Source organism: Alexandromys fortis, unplaced genomic scaffold (assembly GCF_014885135.2).
Source record: "Alexandromys fortis isolate MF-2015 unplaced genomic scaffold, M_Fortis_MF-2015_v1.1 scaffold_27, whole genome shotgun sequence".
Taxonomy (NCBI): Eukaryota; Metazoa; Chordata; class Mammalia; order Rodentia; family Cricetidae; genus Alexandromys; species Alexandromys fortis.
This window is the reverse complement of record NW_026067952.1, coordinates 13,215,168-13,234,841: the sequence shown is the minus strand read 5'-3', so window position 1 is coordinate 13,234,841 and position 19,674 is coordinate 13,215,168. Positions and strand designations below refer to the sequence as shown.

Below are 19,674 nucleotides of genomic sequence, written 5' to 3'. Positions count from 1 at the left end.
TTTCAGTGAGAACATTAGATGTAAGGGTTCTAACCCACCTTCTTGCCTGCAAATCAAGGGCCTCCCACGCTGCATGTTTGTTGGGATCAGAGGTGCAGGAGCTGCAGGGTTGGGAAGCTCTTCAGAGATGTTATTTCATGGTCAGAAGTAGTTTATAGATTAGAAAAATTCTCAAACCCTGAGAATTTAGGACATGGCTTTGGGTTATTTTAGAAAGTGGGTGCTGAGTTCTCTTAGTGGTTCTTTCTCAGCTTGGTGGTGGTGATGTCAAGCGCCTTGTTTTCAGGCCTGTCTTGATCCTCTTTTCCCCTGCTGGGATGATGGACTAAACACATTTCATGTTTCAAGTAAATGAGGAATTGGTGACCTTCCATGATTCCAGGGTTGTTCTCTGGGATGTAAGGTGAGGACAGACAGCAACTTTTTTTTTTTTCTTTTTAATTGATTTTATTGAGCTGTACATTTTTCTCTGTTACCCTCCTTTTCTCTCCCTCCCCTTCAACCCTCTCCCATGGTCCCCATGCTCCCTCCCAATTTACTCATGAGATCTTGTCTTTTTCTACTTCCCATGTAGATTAGTTCCATGTATATCTCTTCTTAGGGTCCTCATTGTTGTCTGGATTCTCTGGGATTTTCATTTGTGGGACAGCAGCTTTCTTTTGCTATAAGCATGGAACTCCTCAGTGAAGCTTTCCTTACCAGTCCTTGCTGGAAGGTTAGTGTGAGGAGCTCATTGGGTGATTTTCCCATAACTCATGGTTTGCTTAGTTCACAAATCAGGCCATGGGCCAGTTTAGCTTGCCAGTGTGTGCATGACCCAAATCTTACTGTAGGTAGCAGGGAGAGTGAAAGGGACTGCTTTCAGCGAAACCAAACCTTCGCTTGTGGTCAACCCGAGAGTCACTGGTTATTTTCTCTCTTGTCACTTGCTGTGAGTGACGTCATGCTTTTGAATTTTTATACTTTCTAATTGTTGGTTGTTTTTACTCTTTTGACCCAGCTCCCAAATAAATACTCAACAGAAGTTTATTCTTTCTTATAAATGCCCTGCCCTAGCTTGGCTTATTTCTTGCCAGCTTTCTTTAACTTAAATTATCCCATCTACCTTTTGCCTCTCTTTTGCTCTTTCCTTCTCTTGCTTCTGTAATCTTGCTTTCACTCTTATTCCTTGGCTGGCTGTGTGACTAGGTGGCTGGCCCCTTGTGTTCTCTCCTTGTTTTTGCTCCTTGATCTTACCTTTCTCCTGCCTTGCTATTGGCCTTACAACTCTTTATTAGACCATTAGGTATTTTAGACAGGCAAAGTAACACAGCTTCACAGTGTTAAACAAATGCAACATAAAAGAATGCAACACATCTTTGCATCATTAAAACAAATGTTCCACAGCATAAACAAATGCAATACATCTTAAATTAATATTCCACAAACATCTTTAAAATTTCAAAGTTGAACAAGATGATATTTATGGGTCTTCATTATGCTTATGGCTTCTTTTCATAATGTTTGAATCCTGCTATAATTAGGTGTGCGGAACTTCTCAAAGATGAGGAGGGGTTTGGTGCTTTCAATGAACTGACCGCAGCTGGAACCCTCGACCTATTTGGCTTTAGCCAGGTTGCTGCCTAGTTGCAGTTTGTGAATGTCAATCTTTTCCCTCCTTGTAGTTTAGGGGCTTTCTGTTGACACTGTTGTCTGATAGCTTCATTAATTTGGTTGTCTAGGTTAGTGGGTCTGGCCGTAGAGTCAGTCCCATTTCTACTCTTCTTTATCCAGAACCTTAAATCTTTTTGTTGTTTTGAGGTGGGGTTTCCTGTGTTCCAGACAGGCCTTGAATCCACTATGTAGCCTATGGTGACTTTGAACTTGAATCCTCCACCTCCTTATGCTGGGATTGCAGGTGTGTACTGCCATGACCAGTATATGCAGGATCAAACCCAAGGCTTCCTGCATGCTAGGCAAACATTCCATCAACCAAACTGTATATTTAGCCTCATTAGTGCTGTTTCATTTTCAGAGTTTAAACTACCCTTGAGGACGGTAACTCTGTTACAGGCAGGCATAAATCCATGGTTTGTGTCACCTCACGCCTTAGTAATTTTATTTTATTTTTAATAGAGTCTCACTATGTTGCTGGCCCCAGCTGTCCTGGAACTTGCTGTGTAGACCAGGCTGGCCTTGAACTCGCAGAGATTCCCTTGCCTCTGCCTTCCAAGTGCTGGGATTATAGGTGTGCACTACCAAGCCTGGCTTGCATATTAAAAAATTTGTCTTATTACATATAGCTGAAAGATTGAGGTTTGGCACTTTGGAATCCACATTGAGGGGAGAGCATTGGTGTTGCCTAATGTGAGGGAGGAAGGGCCTCAGAGAGAGACACAGACTCTGAGGACCTGTGTCTGCTGTGATTCTATGGTTGTGCCTGCCTGAGGGCTCTGTTGCAGCCCTTTCGGTGATCTGCATGCCCTTGAATAGATTGTAGTTTCAAGGAGATTCTCTAGGTCATAATGCTGAATTCATCTCAAGTCGAACTTGAACTGTTCCTGAATCATTGTGTTGAGATTTATCTAGATTTCTCTTCCAAATGCCTTCCCACATTTTAAAAACTTGAATTATTGATTGTATTTTGACTCTTGAACTTTTCTGTAAAGAAAGAAATTCACTGTAACCCAGTCCATGTCTCCCACCCCAGTTTTTTTTTTTTTTTTGCAGAGAAGGGAAAATTATCTTCCAGCATATTTTAGCTCTATGAATGCTGATAGATGAGTCATTGAAAATAGGATCTATAAGACACGACAAACACGAAACACTGTTTCCATTAGCACATGGTGTCATTGGAGAAAAGTAGAAACTGTCACAAGAATCCGCCTTCTATAGGGACAAAATCAAAAACAATGGAAAACATCAATCTTTTGTGTTTTTTACTGTGAAAATCTCTAGTTTCATGCCAATGAGTGAGCTCAGTAGGTAAAGATGTGTGTCGTATGAAAATGACAACCTGAGTTCAAGCCCAGGATCCCACGGTGGAGGGGAAGAACCAGCTACTGAAAGTTGTCCTCTACCACCTGTACCTCCACCCCACTCAACCCTTCCCCTCCTCCCAATGCAGGTCACACAGTTCTTGTTTTGTGTGAGTGTGTGTTTTGCTTGCATATATGTCTTGCGCCATGTACATATGTCCAAGGAGATGGAATAGAATAGGACATGGGATTCCTTGAGATGGCAATTAAGAGACATTTATGAGCAATCATGTAGGTGCTGGGAATCAAACTTGGACTGTCTGGAAGAGCAATTAGTGCTCTTAACCACTGATTCATCTCTCCTGCCCCCCTTTAATAAATAAAAATAAAATTTTTTAGTTTCTTTATATCTAGCCAAATTACTTGAAAAGATTTTTGTGCTTTTTTCCCCATAGTGTTTTCATCTACTTAACCTTTCCTATCCGTCAGTGTGACCTTTGTCCCGTTAGGGTGAAATAGGTCAAACTACTTTTGGTATGTTGATGTTCTCTGTTTAGGCCCAGGGAGGAAGTTTTGACTGGTGATGGTGTCTTGGCAGTTTGGTACTATCCAGCTCTTTGCAGTCAAATTTAGAGATCTGGAATCCAGGTCCTACCGTGATTCTTCTCACTCGAGACCTTTCACCAGCTGGCTCTGGCTTTTATGCCATGATAAAGATAGGTGAAGATATCAAGTCCAGGTTGTCCCCCTATCTTGTATGTAGTGGTCTTGTTGCCTGACTCTTTTTTTTTTTTTTAAATATTTATTTATTATGTATACAATATTATGTCTGTGTGTATGTCTGCAGGCCAGAAGAGGGCACCAGACCCCATTACAGATGGTTGTGAGCCACCATGTGGTTGCCGGGAATTGAACTCAGGACCTTTGGAAGAGCAGGCAATGCTCTTAACCACTGAGCCATCTCTCCAGCCCTGCCTGCCTCTTCTTAAATAATTGGGACTGATGCAGAAGTGGGGAGTCGGAGGTTTAGTCTCTGAACTGTGGGAACCGGTGGCCTTTCCCATAGGACTCCCTGGCATTTCCCTTGAGAGGGAAGCTCTGTTGACCAGTGCTGGTCCTATGGATTGCTTTATATTCATATTTGTCCTGGCTCTTGGTGCTGTTATTGCCCTTCATGAATCACTTTTGTCAATAAAAGGTCTCAAACTGGGTGTAAATGGTTGTTTTGGTTTATGGAATAGATTCTGATTTTCCCCTCATGTTCTTTGTGTGGAATTTCATCAGTTCTCTGCTTATAAATTTGACCAGCTGACCCTGCAATCAGGTAGAAGCCTCTGCCTCAGACTCAGGGTTCTCTGCCAAGAGGTTGTAAAGGAAGTGAGTGTTGAAAACTGTTTAGCTGTCTGCCATCCGTCAAGTTTAGCTGTGGAGATCAAATTGGCTTAGGGCGAATGTCCTGAAAGTTGGACACCTTGGCCTTAAGGGTCATTTGCTTGACTCCAGGGGCTGAATGGGAACCAGAAGCATCTTTTCATTTCTGGGACAAATATCCTTATCTTAGAGTCATCTGCCCTACAGCTGCATTCCAACCAATAGCAATGGATCATGTCAGTTACTCCCTTCCTGTGCTAGCATCTCCCTGCTTCTGCATCTGTACCCTCCTTTTTCTCCCCTCTGCAGTCTGTTCTGAACAGAACTCACTGGTGTGGTAAAAGCAGTGGGTATGACTTGGGATCTTACTTGCTCTTGGATTCTAAATATAAATTGAATTGCCTGTTTCCTACTTCCCTCTGGTCTTCAAGTTCCTCTCAGTTCCACCTCTGTTTCTTCTTTGTTCTTTTCTCTTTGGTTCTGTAAATAAACTTCAAAGCATCATGCATGATAGACAACGTGCTGTCCACTGAGCTATGCCTCCAACCCTTGTCCGTTTCTTTTGAGTGGTCTCTGTAGCTATTGAACAATACCTTTAATCCTACTTGGTGCTTTGCCTTGGTTCATGACCACAGGTTTATGCCCTCTCTTCTAATTAAAGACATACCTCTTTTTTTCTAACAATAAAATACAATAAGTTAAAACAGAAACCATCATATCAAAGTTGGACAAATCAAGGCAACAGAAAAATAAAAGAGCCCCAAGAGCAGGCATAAGAACCGGATACCTAATTGTTCATGCAATTAGGAGTCAGTCTCATAAAAGTACTAAGCTGAGGGTGATAGTGTATATACAGGGGACCTGGTGTAGACTGCTGTAGGTCCTGTGCTTGCTGCTTCTGTCTCTGAGTTCATAAAGAGCTTTTGCTCAGTTTTAGAGTACCTTGTGTTGGTATCCTCCATCCCTTCTGTCTCCTCTTCTGCAGGGTTCCTTGAGCTTTGAGAGGAGGGATTTGATGGAGACATCTCATTTAGAGCTATGCGTTCCAAGGTCTCTCTAATGTCTGGCTTTGGGTCTTAGTATTGTGTCCATCTGCTGCAGGAGGAAGAAGCCTCTCTGATGATGGCTGAATCGGGTATCAATCTATGAATATAGTAACATCTTTAGGAGTCATTCCATACTGACCCTCAAATGCCCTTCAATTCTATCTGTCTCTCCCCTCATTCCCATCTCCCCTCTTCCTACCTAATCATTCCATTCTCACTCCTCCCCTTCCATTCCACCCATAAAATCTATTTCCCCTCCCAGGGAGATTGATGTGTCCCTCCTGGTCCCCTCTTATGCCTGTGCTCTCTGGGTTATAGCTTGATTATAATTTATCTAATGGCTAATATCCAAATATAATTGAATACATACCATATTTATCTTTCTGGCTCTAGGTTACCTTACTCAGGATGATTTTTTTTCTAGTTCTATTTATTTATTTTACTGCATATTTCCATGATGTCATTTTTTTAACAGCTGAGTAATACTCTATTGTGTGAATGTACCATATTTTCATTGTCCATTCTTCTGTTGAGGGACATCTAGGTCATTTCCAATTTCTGGCTATTATGATTAGGGCAGCAGTCAATATGGTTGAGGAAGTATCCTTGTGGTGGGACGAAGTATCGTTTGGGTATATGCCCAAGAATAATATAGCTAGTTCTTGAAGGATGACCTTGAGCTTATTAGCTTGCTGCCTTTTTACCTCTTGAATGCTGAGATTACAGACATCACAGTCACTGTTCTCTTGCTCTGAAGAGACAGCATGACCAAGGCAGCTTATAAGAGAAAGCATTTAATTGGGGGCTTGCTTACAGTTTTAGGGTTAGTCCATTTCCTTATGGCAGGAAGCCTGGTGCTGGAGCAGTAGCTAAGAGCCTACATCTTTTTGTTGTTGTCTCCTTGCATTTTAATTTTTGAAAATCCATTATAAATAATAGTAATAGGTTTAGACACCACAAAACAGAACAATTTAAGAGCCCACATTTTTTTTTAAGAGCCCACATCTTATCCACAAGTTGCTGAAGGGAGGGAGGGGGGAAGGGAGGGAGGAAGGGGGAGAGAGAGGGCTTGGGGCTTGGTGTGGTAGTTTTGAAACCTCAGAGCTCACCCCCAGTGACACCTCTTTTAACAAGGCCACACTTCTTTTTTTTAATTTATTTATTTCTTAATTAATTAAAGATTTCTGTCTCTTCCCCACCGCCTCCCCTTTCCTTCCCCCTCCCCCAATCAAGTCCCCCTCCCTCGTCAGCCCAAAGAGCAATCAGGGTTCCCTGCCCTGTGGGAAGTCCAAGGACCACCCACCTCCATCCAGGTCTAGTAAGGTGAGCATCCAAACTGCCTAGGCTCTCACAAAACCAATAGGTGCAGTAGGATCAAAAACCCATTAAGGCCACACTTCTTAATCCTTCCTAAACAGTCTACCAACTAGGAACCAGACGTTGAAATATATGAGCCGTTCTCACCCAAACCTCCAAGCCTAGGGACTGAACCTCTTGGTTTCATATGTGCTAGGTAAGAACCAAGTTCCTTTTGTATTCCCTAGAGATTAGCTAAGACTTCAGGATGATTCACAGCTTCACATTTATAAGTATACACACACTTGCCAGCTTCATGCAAGTGTGATGATTCGTCTGCTTTTGAATGCGATAGTCTCCAGTCCCTGTTAGCCTTTGACTCCTGTGAATCTAAATTGATACCTTAGCTTGGGAGTATGTCTTGTCCCTAAAAGGGGTCCAAACTTTGTCTCCATTCTGACAAGGTCCTTTTGTCTGGGGAGAAAGCCTTCCATTCATCACCTCTCTCCCCATACTCATAATTTATATAATATTCTGTTAAATTTAGTCAGAAAGGACCTGCCCTGGGCCCAGAACCTTGGGGAACCCTGCTTTGTCTTATCGCTGGCTGTGTCCTTCTTGACTAGGTAAGGATCCCAGTAGCTAAGGAGTCAAGCCTCATTCCATTTTTCTTAACACTGGGACTCAGTGACAGCCACCCTGCCCATGCCATGTAAATCTTAAAGATTGCTGTCTTTTTTCTTTCAAATAAAAAATTAGATGGTGGGTGTGATGGTGCATATATGTAGTCCCAGCACCTTGGAGGTGCAGGCAAGAGGATCAGGAGTTCAAGTCATATATTGCCACCATTGGCCACATAGGGATCTCAAAGCCTGGGTTACACGAGACCTTGTCTTAAAAAACTAAAACCATGTAAACCAAAAGCCTGGATCTATTTGGTCTACTTCTGTTACTAGTGGAGCTCCAGAAGGCACCTTCCAAATGTAGAAACAGGACGGACAGTCCTCATCCTTGAGCTATGACTGGTGGACACCAGTGTGTACATCACAGCTGGCATTCTGTGGCTTCACAGAGAAGATGAGCCAGTGGAAGTAGAAATTGAAGCCCAGCCGGCTCTTGGCCACCCAACAGGAAAAGGTTGGAACTGAGAAGGCAGGCAACTGCAGCCTTGGGTGAATCTGGCAACCTGCTGATGGGAGTCAAGGAGCCCAGCAAGTGCCAACACTCGAGATCTCTGGCCAACCAAATAGGCTCAAAAATAAGGGCTCTGTCAAGACCTGGAAAACTACATCGGCTCCAGGGAGACGACTAAGGGGCAAACCCCTCAAATTGAAGGAGTTAGAAGAAACCTCCTCGCTGGAGTCCTGAGCTAAGGGGCAGGAGAGACCCGTCTAGTGCTGCCTACCCCTGGCCCCGCCTCCCATAGCCCCGCCCCTCCGACCTACTGCCACCCACCAGCTGCAGGGCTCCACTGCCGGTCGGGTCGCTGGCCGCGTGGGGAGGAAACAGTTTTCCTCCAACCTCAATCCCAGCGCCTTTCCTACCCACGCGCACATTTGCCCGCTTTCCCAGAAGGTTAACGTCCTGTTCCACATAGCCCCAGCCCGTGCTTCCTGATCTCCTCTTCCCTTGGGAGACATTGTTCTCTGGGCTTCCTGATCTGGGCCCCCATTTGCTACTGCTCTGCTCTACCCCCTTCTCGCAGAGTAGTTTGGGAGTGCACCCCTGTCCTTAAAAGAGGTCTAATAAACCTCATCTCCATTCTGACAAGGCCCTTTTGTCTGAACTGGCAGCAGCAGCAGCAGCAGCAGCAGCAGCAGCAGCAGCAGCAGCAGCAGCAGCAGCAGCAGCAGCAGCAGCAGCAGCAGCGATAGCTAGTGCAGATAATTCTTAGACCCCAGGACGTCCCTGGCCAAACTGTCACCAGCTGGAGCTCTCAGCTACTTCTGCCCCGCCCCCCCTTACCTTAAACTAAGCTGGGCAGGTGCCGTGGGGTACAGGAAACAGGACAGGGATTGGGCCCATCCGCCTCGCCTTCACCGGGCTCTGGAACTTAGTGCAGTGACAGGTGCAGACAGACATTACCCATTACCAGGTGAGGCCCCATTTCCCGCGACAGGGGGCATGCTGGGGCAATCTTTCACCCATCCCCACTTCCTGCTGTGCTGTTTTCCTTCATCCAGTGGGACACTCTTAGCTAGGGGCTAGCCTTGCCCCCTCTCTTTCACCTCCCCAAATTTGTGTTGTGCCCATCCCTCCCCGCTTTGCTCACAAACTACTTCCGGGCAGTTGTGTTGTTTTTCCTTCAGGTTCATGCTTAGACCCCAACCGTGGCTACTGCTGTCAGCACTAAATATTCATCCACAACCATCTGGTTCTGTCAACCTTTGCCTCCCCAAGGTACTTGTGGGGAAGGGGGGCTCTATGCAGTGGGAGGGAGGGCCGATGTTGATGACCAAGGGTGTAGGGGCCACCTTATCCCTAGTCGTTTGTCCCAGACTGAAAAAAAAATTTTTTTTTCTCTCTCCCTATCTGTGTGTGTGTTAGAGGGGTGCATGTCTAACATGTACCTCATCCCTTCTATCTCATCTGCCACAGATAACTGCCATTGAACTTGAACTTAAGGCCTTTTTTATTTTTTTAAAAATTATTTTTATTTTATGTGTATGAGTGTTTTATCTGCATGTCTGTCTGTTCACCGTGTGTGCAGTGTCCAAGGAGGTCAGAAGACGGCTTTAGATCCTTTAGAACTGTAGTTGCAGACAGTTGTGAGTTGCCATGCCATGTTGGGAGCTAGAAATTGAACCCAGGTCCTCTGCAGGAGCAGTCAGTGCTTTTAGTTTTTTTTTTTTTTTAATGCACTAGCCAACAACATTCATATATTCCACAGAACTGTACTTATAAACAAATATGCTTTTACAGGTCTCCTTCCCCCTCCCCCCCCAGTAACACATCCTAGCTGTCATTTATGTTTTTCTTTTCTGGTCCCCAAATGCTCTGAGCTTATCAGTCCCCCAATTTTCAGATATTTGAGTTTATTTCTAGCTGAGTAGTCATCATGACTTACTTCATGCCCCCTTCCCTCCCTGCCCCTTGGCTCTTTCCTTCTCCTGGTTCTTCCTTGTTGGTTGTCAAGAAACCCCTGGAGAGGACTTTCTTGGCAAGTCTTCAGCATTCCTCCCCATCACCTTCCTTTTCTTGCTGAGAGCCTTCACAGCTGCCCTTCATCCTGGGAATTCAGTCTCCTAAGCCAGACACCCACGAGCCTGCATTCTCCTTGCTTTTCTCCTCCTTGTGTTCTCTCCACTCTTCCCTCTCTTCCCGATGCCTCCTAGGAATCCTATGGCCATCTGGTCAGTAGCCTGGGTATTGCAGTCTCTTCTCTTTCCTAGCTGGCTATCTGCTCTCTGAGAATGCCCCCCCCCAACTCTCATCAGGGCTGGGGACCCTGCTGGTCTGGTACCCCAATATCTTAGCATAGCACTAACCTCTCATTAGAAACATGCCCTTGATGAGGAAGAATGCACCCTCTCCATGTGTTGTCTCTGGATGTCACTGGAGAAGGTCCTGTCCCCAAGCTCCCTGGAAGGTTTTGGAGGGTTATGTACTTGAAGGCCATGTCTTTGACTTTAGATGTGTGTCTACCTCTGGATGGATCTCCTTCTCCTTGTTGAATGGCTCTTGGGACTGGCACACGGATGGCTAAGCCCCTCCAAATTCTACAGATCCTAGATTTTAGCTAGGAGTAAAGTAACCTGAGGAACTTCATGGTTTCTGTGGGTCAGCCCCTTTCCATCAATTCAGGAAGGCTATCCAGGGAAAGGGGCTGCTCATGGACAAGGGCCAGTCATCATCTCCTTGGACCTTTCCCACTTCCTGTAGAGCTAGGACTAGGTCAGTCCTGCAGACTTGTCTTAAACTGTGATTACCCACTTTAGGTCAAGACTAATGTCTTCTGAGAAGTTAAGAGAGAACCCTCAACCTCAAAAGGTAAGAAAGCAACAAAGGGAGAGGGCATTTGGAAGCCACACAAAGTGTCACTTGCCAGAATACAAATTCACTGGCTTCCAAAATGTCACCAGCATACAAATCCACTAGCTTCTGCACCAGGCTTGCAAACGTAGCCAAGCCTTTTGGGCCAAGCGGTCACTTAGGTGGGCCTAACAAACAGGCTCCTCTTCCCTCTTTCCTTTCCTCCCTACTCCCACACTGAGGACTGAGCCCAGAGCTTCGAGTAAGCTAGGCAAGTATAACATTGACCCATATCCCTAGCCCTACTGTTTTGTTTTGTTTTTGAGATAGTGTCTCAATATTTATCTCTGACTGGCCTGGAACTCACTGTGTAGACCAGGCTGGCCTCAAACGCACAGAGGTCTGCCTGCCTCTGCCCTCAGAGTGCTGGGATTAAAGGTACACAAACCATGCCAAGTTCTACTTTAAAAAATTTTTATTTACTTATTATTATTATTATCATCATCATTATTATTTGAGACAGGGCTCCTTTATGCAGCCTGGCTGGCCTCATATGTCCTGCCTCAGCATCACATGTACTGTCTTGGGCTGCAGGTATGTGCTTTCATAGTCACATGTTTAGCTTGGCTTCTTCTCTGAGAGCACAACACGGGCCAAACGTCACATACATGAGGATATCAAGCCACAGTCTGTTTGTGGCCTATACCTAATTTTGTCTAGCAAAGCGGTGATAGTGGTGAGGTGATAAATTTCATCAAGCCAGATGTATATCTCATTATCTCAAGCCAGATGTATATCTCATTATTTCAAGCCAGATGTATATCACATTATCTCAAGCCAGATGTATATCACTTAATCTGTTCGGTGCATGGGACCGGAAAATATAGAGATAATGCAAATTACAATTAATTTAACTGAATATGTCCTTATCTTCTTAAATCTCATTTCGAGATATGTCACAAGAACCATCATCATTTATTGTAAAGCCACTTTTCTGGGGTTTCATGTAGCTTCATGTGTCATTTAGGCCTTCAGAACTCTGCAGGCTGAGTGCTGTGGATTTCTGTTTCTCAAGTGAAGAAATCAGTGGCTCAGAGAGATGAGAAATGCCCAAGATAACATAGCTTGTAAGTGGGAGAGCCTGATGTAATTCTAACCCACATCTCAGGACTCTGCAACCATGCGTTACCTCTCATGCCTACGGTTTACATGTATAGACGGAGATGCACCGGATGGTAGAAATGATAAGAGCCTGAGGAATGTTAGGGGTGGCAGTGGTGGCTCTCAAGTGAATGTTAAGAAAAAGCTCCTTAGAGAAAGTGCTGATAATGGGGTTTAGCTGTGGGGTAGGCAAGCGGCACTATGCACGGCATACGAGGTGAGAAGTGGAACACTTACTTGCTGTTTGGATCCGCAGTGCCTGGTGCTCAGTAAGCATGTTTGCCCCTTTGGTGGGGCTGAAGTCCACTAGTTCTAAGCTAGGAGGGGTGCACACTCCTGTATTCCTAGCACTTGCGAGGCTGAGGCAGGAGTATGGCAAAGCCACCTTGGGCTACATGTGATTCCCTGTCTCAATAACCAAAACAAACAAAAAGTTAGAAACAAAACAAAAAAAGGAGTCTGTGTCCTCTAACCTTGCTGACCCAAACATGGCACCCATAAGAGAACAATAGTTACCTCTCCATCGTCACAAGAAAGACTCTAGGACCTTTTTCATCTTCATAGGATTAAAACATTTAAGAACGAGTAAGCAATATCCACCAGAGATTTACCTTGTAAACAGGATGTGGCTCAAACATTTGGTTCAGAGGACTAACTGTCTTAGTGCCTAGTTGTGATCATATTTGTCCCAGGTGGCCCCTCCAGATGGATCCCAAGACAAGGAGACTTCTGACTTCCTGCCAGTGACAGACAGTCTTAGCCAGAACAGCGAAATCAATCAAAGGACTCAGCAGTTTAATGAGATGCACCTGGCTGACCTACAGAAGTTGTTTGAGAAGGAAACAGATGAGACTGGAGGTACAGAAATACCGTAGGATGATCTTGGTGACTCCTGCCCACGACCCGGTATCTGGGCTGTGTGCAGGACTCAGACCTGGTCAGCATTTTTATATCTGCTATCTTGTTTAGATCTGGGTAAGTGGTGCAGGGATAGTGAAGGCTTTCTGAGATCTCTGACGTTTTTAAAATTCCACTAGCCCAGATACCCAAGTATATCCTGCTGCGTTTTGGTGTGTTTCCCAAGCATTTTCAGCCTGTGGTTTGTTTGTTATCAATTGTTGTATGACAACATTCCCACATCTTAGTTAGTGGCTTACCCCAACTTGTGCTTGTGATCTCCAAATTTCCTGAGCAAGGACAGGGCTGAGCTGCCTTCCTGCTCAGGGGCCCAAAAAAGCCGCAGTTCTATAGTCATCTGGAGCTGGACTTGGGAAGGCCTTAGGTCTAAGCTCAGATATGTTGTCCCAAAATTCAGATCCTTGCTGCTGTGGCATGGAGGCCTTTCATTTCTTTCTGACTGTTGCAAGGAGGTTGCCCTCCGCTCCCAGAAGCCTGGCCATGTGAGATTCGCCAACATGGCAGCTGGCAAGGTAGATCAACTCACAGGTGTCACAATCTTATGGTCATGGAACTGTGGAGCCATGATGTGATCCCTGTTGTCCAAAAGCGAGGGGACTGCAGGAGGGTGTGAACAGTAGGGCCCACCCTGCTGGGGCCTCTGTAAGTATATCTAATCTTCTCTTCAGATACTCATTGGTAGTGGAAACAATTGTGAGTTGAGGAAGCAAACACCAGCTTGGCCTCCCTTACTAGATGTGTTGAGAACGCGTACTCAGCCTCAGGTTGGTTAAAATCAGCTAACACAATGCACATTTTAAAATAAAGTGTGCGATATCTCATGAAATCAAGAAATAGCATTTATATGTGTTTGCATTTATACCACTGTGAAATGGAAAGAAAAGCTGTAAGCTGGGGACTGTGCATGTTATTACAGACCCTTCTTTTTCACATCGTTTTAATATCTGAGGGACTTGGCATGGTGCCCTGGATCCTCCTATGCAAGCCTTGTTAATGGATCCAAGTGCTCTTCTATGGCTGGAGTCGTCCCTCTGATTCTCTTATTTACATTCCATGGGCTATAAATGATGTCTTGGGGATACTTTCTGCATACCAGACCTTTCTCCTTCTGGCAACTTGATTTCTGCCTTTTGGAATGATACTCTTGGAAGTCAAATAGGAGTGAAGGCATCTTCAGAGTTGACTATGGTTGCTAGTGCTGTGCCCATCTATTTTCCTGTTCACTTGAGTATTGTAGCCACATTATGCTGTTTGGAGAGAGAGAGAGAGAGAGAGAGAGAGAGAGAGAGAGAGAGAGAGAGAGAGAGAACAAGACACAGAGACAGAAGCACAGAGAGGGACAATGTGTGCACATGAGCAGGCTGGAAGTTGACATCAGGATATCTTCTATTGCTTTTGCCTCATTTGAGACAGACCGGATCTCTTCACTGGATCTGAGCCTTGTAGTTTTGGCAAGGCTGATGGACAGCAAGTCCCCAGGATCCAGCAGTCTTTGCCTAGGACTGGGATTACAGGCATGTGCTGCCATGTCTGGCTTTGCATGTATGTTCCTGGGACTGAACTGATATCCTCATACTTGCAAATGCTTCACCACTGAACTGACTTCCCAGTCATCTGGCTATGGTGTTAGCTTGGGGGAGGAGAATTCCCTCCACATTGATGGAAGGTTAGGAAATCAGGCTATTTTTCTCTTTAGACACCTTCAACAAGGCTATTGAGAACACGGGGCGGGGGTGCACACCATTTCCTAGGCACCTGGACACCAGCACTGGTGGAGGATGAGCAAGGGTATATCAGTGCCTTCCTGTTCACCATGTGTCCTCCAGGCAGGGGAGTTCTTACAGCGAGGGAGAGAGAGAGCCATGGCTCTGAGGAGACCGCCTTCCTCTCTCCTGTGGGTCTGTAAGTGCAGAGGCAGTTTTACTTTACCTGTCTCCCAGCAGCACTCAGAAAACAGTCACCATCCGGGCCTGTAAGGACTGTGGAGCACTACTTGCAATATGTAAGCCTCTTGGCCCCAGCATTACATATTCAGATGGGCATTTCTCTAAGTCAGCACATGTTGCTCAGGCCTCCGTTTGAGCATCAGTCTAGTAGGAGAGACGGATGGCTGCAGCAGCACTTGTCTACTCTGTAGGAATAGGGCAGGGCGGTGTCAGTACAGTGAGCTCTGAAGTTCCTACCTGTCACTACCAACCTACTGGCTGTGTGACCTTGACCTCGAGCAGGCAGCCTCAGTTTCCTCAGAGCCCCCTATATGTGGCCAGCATTCATAGAATGCAGAGCTGTCACTTCTCAGGGACTAGTGTTTGTGGAGTGCCCAGAACCAAGTGACAGAAGGGCTCTTGTGTGCTTCTAGAGGTCATGGCGGAGTGGGAGACAGTGCATGTGGCAGACAACTAAGAAGCCAGCAGCAGGGATGGCAGCCTCCTCAGATGGTCCTTAGGAAGAAAGGCATCCTTGAAGAAAGAGTGACCTGAACTGCAGGGGGCGGGACGTCCAGGCTGTGAAAGTCCCCGTGGTGGGCATGGGGGTTCCGATAACTGGAGCAGAGTATGGAGGGTGTGCTGGGGGATGAGTCTTGCTGGGTGGAGCCAGATACTGCACAGCCTTCGCGCCATGGCAAGAGGCCCAGTTTTTGAAGGGGTTTTAGAAGTGATTTTTGAAGGCAATAATTATATTTAAAAAAAAATTAGACAGGGCCAACTGACACCTTTGTGAACTTGAACCCAGCTCAGGGAGAAAGTATTTTATGCTGGCCTTGTTTTTCTCCTTTCTTCACCTTCTTCCCCTCTAGGCAAAGTGTGCTATTGTTATTATTATGTCTTTCTGAAACAGGACCTCTGTAGCCCAGGTTGACCTTGAACTCTGAACTTTCTGTCTCTGCCCCCCCCCCCATGCTGGAATTATAGGCATACACCATCATATCTAACTAAAAGCTGATATTTTTATAAATGGTTTTAAAAAGATATATTTAACGTAATGTGGTAGATTGGGATCCACAGCCCCCAGCTGCTCTCTATCTCTCTCCCATGTGGCTGTTTGTACCTGGCTCCCCATGCAGGGGTTGCTGCTCATCACTTGCACCAGAGTTCACTGCTTGTTGTCTGTGGAGAGTTGATGCTGTAGTCTGTATCCCTTGATCAGAACTGGGACCTGGTCTGTCCTCCCTCCTTCCAGCTGTGGGGTCAACACAGTGGCAGGTGTTCATGAGGAATGCCTGAGTGTGGGCCAATGAGATGGGAAAGATAATTGGGTGATGGCAGAAGCATCAGGAATCAGCCGGTCTGTGCTAAGGTGGATGCTGGGGCCTTGAGGGAAGGGTAAACAGTGCCAAGTTCATGACTGATGTGAGGGGTAGGGGAGGGGCTGGCTCTTAAGGCACATCTGGCTGGAGTCCTCCCATCTGCTTCCCTTGAGAGGGCCCGACTAACAATCACAGGCAGGTAGCAGACAGAGTGTCTAGAGTAGAGTGCCTGCAGCCTGTGGCCTGTGAGGGCCAGGCGACTTGTGAGTAAGCACTGGTGTTTTTCTCTCCTGAAGCCCTGAACAAGGAAGGTTTCATCAAGATCATGAAGAAGATGCTAAGCACCATGCCTGAGGAGATGCTGGAGGTGCTGTTCCTGAAGGTGGACTCAGACTGCAATGGCTTCGTCACCTGGGTAAGGAGGGTCCCCTGCTGCCACAAGAAATCGGGAAAGGCTAGAAGGTCCAGCCTGGACCTCTGTGTGGAACAAGCAGAGACTTGAAGATGGGTGGCAGCAAGTATCAGTCAAAACGGACTGTGGTACCAGTTAGGACACTTACTAGGTAGAGGGAAGCTGCATATCTCTGAGGGGTCTCCCTTCAGACTTCTGGGAGGTGGGCTCATTGGCTCCCACATTGAGACCCCTGAGGTACAGCTAGCTTTCCTGTACTTCAGAGCCATTCCCTCCTGGTGTAGGGAGTCTTTGTCAGTACAGTGATGGTATTATGGCCCTTTCTTGTCACTCAGGTACAGGCAAGCTCATGGCTGTTGACTCTGGAACTGTCAGGTCTTCATAGTGTAGGAATGATGCTAATTTTAAACACCTTGTGGTGTGGAACAGCACACATGGCATTGATCCAGCAGAAATATGCAGAGCCTTGTGGGAAATCAGAGAGACTGATGGGAAGATGATCTTGAGGCACCATGTCCAGCACTTGGTGTATTCCTCTGCTGAAGTCTCACAGGATACAGAAGGGTAGAGGCTGGGAAACTTGAGGCTCAGAGCCATTAGGAACTTGGTTTCAGTGTTACAGAGCTGGCTACCAGCAGACCTCATGTTCAGACCTGAGTGTGCCGCAAAGGTCTGTGGGTAACTGTCTATGAACATCTCCTCATGGTTTGGGTATAATGTTCCCAGCATTCTCTGTCTACATGATGATTCTTGCCACCTCTTCCTTTTTGTGGTACTAGAGGTCTTGTGTATGCCAGGCAAGCATTCTTCCACTGAGTTCATCCTCCACCCTCCTCTGTCTATCCCTTCTTTCCTCTACCCTCCTTTCTCATTGAGATGGCAGCTTTGTTGTCCATGTTGGTCTTGAACTCTTAGGCTCAGGTGACCCTTCTGTGTACCTGGGACTAAGATGTGTCGCTATCCCTGGTTCCTATTTCTTATTATAGCTTCGTAGGTTTGAACCTTGACCATGTTTTAGTGAGGTTGGTCACTGGAGCCCAGAGTGGCAGATATTTGCAGGGTAGGTGTACCCGCATAGCTGTGAACCCTCCCTACTGTTAACTTTATCATGGACATGAACAAATCAGACACGGTGCCTCAACCAGATTATCCTCTGTGTGAACAGAGGTGACTGGAAACTTTCTATGGACAGCCAGGTGATGTGACTGTGGCCTAGGGATGGCTTGTCCCATTTGAGATTCAAGCACAGGCTTGTTGGTTGGCTACTTTCCTGGTGAGTACTCAGAGGACAGCCTTCAGAGCCACTTGGAGGGGGCTGTAGAGAGAGGAGGGAAGACACGGTATGCCAGGTTTGGGTCCTAAAGGCAAACATTAAGACCACTACCAATGCCTTCTTTCCCTTGCTTTGTCTTTCTGAGACAGCAAAAGTATGTGGATTATATGATGCGTGAGTTCCAGGGCAAGGAGGAGATGAGGAAGAGCCAGTACCGCCTGCGCTTCCACCTTCCCATGACCGTCATCCCCCTGTAAGAGCCTCTTCCCTGCCGCTGGGTGTGACGGAAAAGTGCTGGTGCTGCCCTCCAGGGAGCCCCTCCTCAGTCCATGAGTCACTGGCCCAACCAAAGTGCTGGCTGGCCTCTTGTCCTTCCAGCTTGTCCTTCACAGTCTGTAGGTGGTCATGATGGTAAAGGTAGGTGGCTTGTCCCCCTTTCACAGATAAGGAAGTCAAGGCTCAGAGAGGCCAGCCTGATGCCTTGCCCAGGCTGTTCTATGCTTTCTTGCCCACCTTTCCTGCACACTGCAGTTTCTCTTGTTACCCTATATTACCAGTGTTGACTGAGTCTAGCAATTTCATCCTCAGAGCCACAGATGGCTCACATATGTGCAGCTAGGATTCTCCTGTGAGGTGACAGGGAGGACTCTGGCCAAGCTGTAGAGGCCTTGCTGACCCTCAGGAGAGGGGGTGGCTAGAACTTAGTGGCTCTGACTTGTCTCTGCCTGACCTGCTACTCACTCTACTTGTGGCCCCTCTACCCATGCCATCTACTGGATCTTGGCCTTGGAGGACTTCTCTAGCAGATGAGCCACAAGAGAAGACCGTACAGCTTTATTTAGTACAAGTTTTACATCTTCATGGGGACCTTCATAGGGAAGTGAAAGTGTTAGAAGCTGTATATCCTGGGTGTTGGTGTGCTAGGTTTGAGGAAGAGTGGAAAGTCATGGGGCAACTGCTTATTTGATTTCTGAGATGGATCTTATGTACCCCAGTTTGGCTTCCAACTCAGCATGTAGCTTGAACTTTTGATCCTTCTACCTCTGACTGCTGAGTGCTTAGATTATAGGTATGCATCTAGTTTTATGCAGTGCTGGGGATCAAATCCAGGGTTTCATGCATACTAGCCAAGCACTCATTCAACTGAGTGCCTCAGGGAAATTGGATTAAAATAGGGAGGAGTCGGTGTAATAACTGGAGGAGACTTGGCCCGTCTGTCCATGCCCATTCTCTGTGTCCTTGACTTTTCAGAAGTTGTGCCGGTCTGTGGAGGTGTGTAACCAGCACTAGGTGCTAGGGGCAGGAGGATCATAAATTTAGGGTCCGCTTCAGCTACATGAGTTGGAGACTGGCCTAGTATACAGGACACATTGTTTCAGAAGAAAAAACAAAAAAAAGATAAGACTGCTCCCACCTGGGATCTTATGGTGGCAACATACTACTTCTCAAATTCATTTAGCTGAAAATATTCAATAGTCCAAAGTGCCATGCTTTGGGTGGAGTGTCTCAAATTTCATCAACCTCTTCCTTTCCTGTGGCCTTCTCTCCCCTTTTGAAGTTCCTCCCTCTAATACCCTAAGAACAAGGTGTAGTTTGTTGGCTTGCAGTGGTTCTTAACCTTCCTGATGCACGACCTTTTAATACAGTTCCTCATGTTGTGTGATCTCTAACCATGAAATTATTTTCGTTACTACTGCATAACTGTTATTTTTCTACTATTATGAATCATGTAAACATATTATATACAGGATATCTGTGACCCGTGTGAAAGGATTGTTGATCCCCAAATTGATTGCAACCCACAGGTTGAGAACCATTGGCTTAGAACATGCCCCTCTGCCACCAGGGTCCTTGAACTGGGCTGTCTATGGACCCTTTCTCCTTTCCTGGATCTACCCTGGGTTGGAGCACCAGCAGCCTTGGCTGTGTGGCAGGGCACCAGCTCCTGTGGAGCAGTTTGGTGAGCCACATTTGTATATGGTGAGAGCAAGCTGTAGGTGGGCCTGTTCTCAGAGAGCCAC

At 46.2% G+C, this 19,674-nt stretch overlaps 1 protein-coding gene across 1 annotated transcript in view; it reads left to right on the top strand.

Annotated features, from left to right (window-relative positions):
- The first annotated feature begins 10,618 nt into the window (after nt 1-10,618).
- Efcab8 (EF-hand calcium binding domain 8) overlaps nt 10,619-19,674 on the top strand; it is a 59,950-nt gene continuing 50,894 nt past the window's right edge. The window contains 4 exon segments of the mRNA XM_050151240.1: nt 10,619-10,660; nt 12,496-12,661; nt 16,265-16,383; nt 17,803-17,906. Coding sequence (XP_050007197.1) covers nt 10,619-10,660; nt 12,496-12,661; nt 16,265-16,383; nt 17,803-17,906 — 431 coding nt within the window.